The sequence below is a fragment of the Capsicum annuum genome, chromosome 4, assembly GCF_002878395.1.
Source record: "Capsicum annuum cultivar UCD-10X-F1 chromosome 4, UCD10Xv1.1, whole genome shotgun sequence".
Classification (NCBI taxonomy): Eukaryota; Viridiplantae; Streptophyta; class Magnoliopsida; order Solanales; family Solanaceae; genus Capsicum; species Capsicum annuum.
Window position 1 is genome coordinate 222,585,695 of NC_061114.1, and position 5,719 is coordinate 222,591,413.

The 5,719-nt window shown below is 31.0% G+C and overlaps 1 protein-coding gene across 1 annotated transcript in view; it reads left to right on the forward strand.

Annotated features, from left to right (window-relative positions):
* Window positions 1–1,356: 1,356 nt before the first annotated feature.
* The window catches only part of LOC107867169 (SUMO-conjugating enzyme SCE1), a 9,651-nt gene continuing 5,288 nt past the window's right edge, over window positions 1,357–5,719 (forward strand). Inside the window, exons 1-2 of the mRNA XM_016713302.2 lie at window positions 1,357–1,592; window positions 1,700–1,783. Coding sequence (XP_016568788.1) covers window positions 1,524–1,592; window positions 1,700–1,783 — 153 coding nt within the window. The 5' untranslated portion in view covers window positions 1,357–1,523. The remainder of the gene's footprint in view (window positions 1,593–1,699; window positions 1,784–5,719) is intronic.

The following is a 5,719-nucleotide window of genomic DNA, read 5'->3' on the forward strand; positions in this document are numbered from 1 at the left end:
TAGTTCATATATTTTGATCTTAGTTAACAACAACTCATGAGAGTCATGCATTAATGTTGTCGTCTTACGTCCTTATGTTACGTCGATTTTATAATTTGCAAATTATAATTTATATTTTTTATTAATATGATCTTTAATTGAGTAATATTATATTCAAATAAAATTTAAATTATTTATTAAATAAATTATAAATATAATTTAATATATTTCAATTGCGGCGGTCAAAAATCAAATCATTATATACATAATAGATATTGACATATTATATAAATCATGAAAATCACAAAGTTCACATGTGTGGAACCTAGTTAACAACAATTAAAGATATCAAGACATATTATTGTTGTAGTTCTGTACCTCTATGTTACAATAATTTGACAACTTGTGAATGTTACTTATATTCATTATTAATATTACCTCTAATTAAATAGTTTTAATTAATTATTATATTTCAATAAATTTAAACTATATTTAAATAATTTATAAGTCTAATTTAAAAATATTTTAATAATGATAATAAAAACTCAAAACTTTTTAAACATGATAAATATTGACACATTATAAAAATAATATTTTTCATATTTGTTAAGCCTAGTTAATATTTTAAGAAAAACACTTTTGTGATAAACTTTAGAATTGAATCACTTTTAGATAACAAATAAATAAATAAATAAATTTATGTGATAAGTTCAAAATTTATTTAATCATTGACGACCTTTACTCAAAAATATTTTAAAGAATTATGATCAATATATAATAAAATTAGTTTTAAAATTTGATAAAAAGAAAGACTCAAAAGAAATAGAGGGAGAAACACGAAAAAGGGAATGGTGAGAATGAGTAGAATGTAAAGTTTGGTTGGTCTCCTATTTTAAAGTTAAAGAAATATTTTTCTCCCATATTTCATGATAGTCATAATTTACCCAACATAAATTTTGACTGCATTTAAATTTCAAATCTAGAAGATAGTAAAAAGTTATTCACTTCGTTCCAAATTGAGATGTCATATTGATTAAGAAAAATAATTTATAATATGACTAGTTTACCATAGTGTTCCTATTAAATGATGTTTATATTTTAATTTAAAGAAAAAATAATTAATGCAAAGGGTAAAACATGTAAAAAAAATTCTTGTCTCTTCTTGATTAATGAAAAAGGACAAGTAAAATAAGAAATCAAATTAAGAAATTTCGAACGGATAATTTGAAATGGAGGAAGTAATATTATCTTTATACATTTGTGGTCACTTTTAGGCCAAAAAATTATGATCATTTAGCGGCTTCCATTAAAAAAATCAAGAAAACGTTTCAAAATAAACATTCTTCCTACACCCAGGTAATACACAATTTAAAATTTAAAAAAATTTGAAAAAACGTTTCGTTTTCCAAAAAATGTATAACTTCATCCAATAGGAGTGTCTTGGACTGGTGAAAAAACATTGCGTATAAAAACCCCCTTTTGGCTTTGACAAAGTTAATAAGTGATTTCTAATTTTAGTAGCAAAGCTGATATCAGAGAGAAAAATGTCGGGCGGAATAGCGCGTGGTCGTCTTGCTGAGGAGAGGAAAGCATGGCGTAAAAATCACCCTCATGTAATGTACCATCCTTTCTTCTCCTCTTTTTTACTGTAACTTTTTTTTTTCTTGGGTGCATTGTTAATTAATGGTGTTTTAATTGTTGATTTTTTATTTTGGGTTAGGGTTTTGTGGCAAAGCCGGAGACTGGTACTGATGGGTCTGTTAATTTGATGCTTTGGCAATGTTCTATCCCTGGTAAACCTTCGGTATGTTTCTTTTTTTTTCTTTTTGTGTGTATTTTTCGTAGTTAAGGTAATGAGGAGTCACTGTCACCGTGTTTGTTTGAAAATTATGAATCATGGTACATTGTTGCTGTTGCTGTTTCTGTATTTGCTACTGGGATAATTAGTAATATCGTGCTGCAATTTCCTAAGTTGCGCGGACTCTTCACTTGCGATGCCGCACCCGTGTTGGATACTTCAAAAATACACAGAGAATCCGATACGCACCCTTCAGACATTTTTGAAGAGTCCGATAAACATAGGCAATTACCTTGTTGTTCTGAAGGGGAGCCATGGCGTAACTGGTAAAGTTGCTGCCTTGTGGCTAGGAGAGCGGGTTCAAGCCATGGAAACAGCCTCTTGCAGAAATGCAGGGTAAGACTGTACAAACTCTTGTGGTCCAGCCCTTGCAGAAATGCAGGGTAAGACTGTACAAACTCTTGTGGTCCAGCCCTTGCACATAGCAGGAGCTTTAGTGCACCGGGCTGCCCTTTCTAGTTACCTTGTTGTTCAGGTTTATGTGGTGGTTTGTTAATCGTAGCTAAGTAGCTGTTTTCTTATAAAGGATTGATTCTGGGAAAATCAATAGCGCTTAGCATTTCTGGCCAATCCATTCATAGGCGTGCTTTTTGTTGTTTGTGCTCTGCTCAGTATTCGCTGAAGTGCTGAGGGGTGTTTTTTTTTCTTCTTTTGGGTGGTAACTGTGGTGTCAGGGCAGCTTGCGTGTACGCAGTCTAATCTGTGTACTACTTGTTATTGTGATTTAGACCCTGGTCTTTACATGGTCTATTTTAGTTTACATGTTTTCTTTCTTTTGCTTAAATTTGAGAAATATACGTTTGAGGCAAAAATTAGTTAGGAGAGGATAAGAATTCAAGGAAAGGAAGTTGATTTGAGAACTCCAGCTCTGTTTGGTTGGCTGAGACTCTTGTTTCATATAATAGGTTAGTTTACTGGTGGCAGTAGTCATATGTCCTGGGTACTCATCGTCTCTGAAACAAGAGGCAGGTCGTTACTCATAGTCTTTAATTTGTGGGACTTGTTCTCCTTTTAAAATGAATCTGAACTTTCACTTTGAATATATTAGCTGCGCCAGCTAGGCCATTGCAGCCACTGATACCACGTCTGCTAATCACTTTCTTTGCAAGTGCCCAACCTAGTCCAACCATCCAGTATCAGTTTATTGCCTAAGCCTGGAAAAATAGAAGGAAAAAAAACTGCATGTTAGATTTGGTTGTGTTGTGTTACAAGAGTAACAATCATGAACATACTTTTAGGACAGTGGAGCAAAAGGTATTATTAGGATTCATTATCCTTGAAAGTTAATATTGTTTATTCAAGTTGGACCTGAAAGAGATGTGAGGTTACAATAAATAAGAAAGATGACTGTCATAGATATCCAGGCACAACTTCTTGGAGTACATCAAAATGCAGGTGAGTCTTTGAATTATATGCAGTGTTTCTCACATACACAAAAAACAATTCTTACACACAGAAAGGAAAGCAAAAAACAGACGCCTCTTAAATCTTTTCTGATGTGAAATATGTCCTGTTTTTTCACATTAGTTCCAGGTGAAACATCTGAATGACTGAAATCTATGTGAAAGAGCATGACGGCTGCCAAGTGTTCATCTGTTTGAACAATGTTAGAGGTGTAAAGAGTGATGATATGAATGAATATGTTAACTATGGACCTGAATCGATCTGCTGCTCTTTTGTGGTAGTGATAGACACTTAATTCCTTGGAATAGACTTTTGCATTTTGTGATTGAGAGATATACATTGTGCGAAACAAAATAAGTCAGTAGAGGATATTCTGGGGGCATATATTCATCTCCTTTCAAACTTGATGGTTTCTTTTGCCCCAGATTTGCGTTCCTTTCTTTTTCTGGGTTCCCTTCTTTTGGTACATTTCTCACTTGATTATATCCCTTGTACTTAACAACAAAATAGTAATAGTAAGTCAGTAGAGGAGCCTGGTAAGGTGATTCCTTACATTTATCTATCGAAACAAAAGTCATTTCATGGTTTCCTCGATTTATTATGGGGGTGTAAGAGCTTCGTTTTTTAGGAGAAGCATAAATGTATTTCTGAAGTGTTACAAGGTTTGAACTTTTTAATAGCTTCAGTATAACTGAATGGTCTGCGTACATCTTACCTTCCGTAGACCACACTTTGTGAGAATACACTGGGTTTGTTGTTGTTGTTGTATAACTGAATGAGGAAAAGGAATAATTTAGATATTGTCATCACTTTTGTACCATTAAGGATGTTTAATGGAACTCGGAACCAAAATAAGCCAATAAATAAAAAAGTGACCAAAATAGGCCACCTATTTAATAAGTTATCAAAATAGGCTAAACGTAATAAATTATTACGTTTTTCACTTTTTTCTTAACTGTCAACTAATGGAATTGACTTTTTTAAAAACGTAAGAATTTCTTACGTTTTATCAAAAAAATAGGTAGAATGTAAGAAATTCTTACGTTTTACACGAACTTCAAAATAATTAAAGACAGTATTTGAACTCGAAACTTAAATAAGCCAAGAAATAAAAAAAGTGACCAAAATAGGCTACCTATTTAATAAGATACAAAATAGGCTAAACGTAATAAATTATTATGTTTAACGGTCAATTAACGGAGTTAACTTTTTAAAAAACATAAGAATTTCTTACGTTTTACATATTTATTTGTAAAACGTAATAATTTCTTACGTTTTATCAAAAAAATAGGTAGAACGTAAGAAATTCTTACGTTTTACACGAACTTCAAAATAACTAAAGACAGTGTCTGTAAGTCAAGAAATAAAAAAAGTGATCAAAATAGGCCACCTATTTAATAATATTTAATAAATTACAAAATAGGCTAAACGTAATAAATTATTACGTTTTCTACTTTTTTCTTAACGGTCAACTAACGGAGTTGACTTTTTAAAAAATGTAAGAATTTCTTACGTTTTATATATTTATTTGTAAAATGTAATAATTTCTTACGTTTTATCAAAAAAATAGGTGGAACGTAAGAAATTCTTAAGTTTTACACGAACTTCAAAATAATTAAAGACAGTGTTTGAATTCGGAACCAAAATAAGCCAAGAAATGAAAAAAATGACCAAAATAGGCCATCGATTTAATAAATTACAAAATAGGATAAACGTAATAAATTATTACGTTTTTCACTTTTTTCTTAACGGTCAACTAACAGAGTTGACTTTTTTAAAACATAAGAATTTCTTATGTTTTGCATATTTATTTGTAAAACGTAATAATTCCTTACGTTTTATAAAAAAATAGGTAAAACGGAAGAAATTCTTATGTTTTACACGAAATTCGAGGTGAGAGAAAGACAATGATTTGTCACATCACTAATAAAAGTTACTTTTTCTAAAAATTGTACTAAATCGTTATAAATAAATACGATGTATACTTTTTTTGACAAAATGTGATATTTTCTTACGTCTCACACTTAGAATTTTTACCATCTATCATTTACTTACTTACCATCTAGATGTCCCCCCATTATCTTTTCTCTTTTTCCCACCACCTACCCCCCACTTTCTAGTGACCCCTCTTTCCGGCGACCCCCCACTCTCACTTTTCACCAGTTCTTCATAATCTATTGAATAATCTAGATTTGGCAACATTAAGTTAGGTATGTTTCTTATAATTTAATTTTAAATTTTATTTAAACTTGTATTGATGTTGACATACATGTATCTAAATTTTATTTTATATTTCGTTGTATAAATTTTTTTTGAATCCAGGAAAATCAATGAATGAAATTAATTTTTTTAGACTCATTTGAATGAACGAACTGAAAACAGGTCGAGTTGGACCTGTTTGTTTTAACATTTTGGTATTAAAGTATTCCATTATGTGGTACGTAGGAACTAGGACCCATGTTGTCTTTGTCGGGAAAA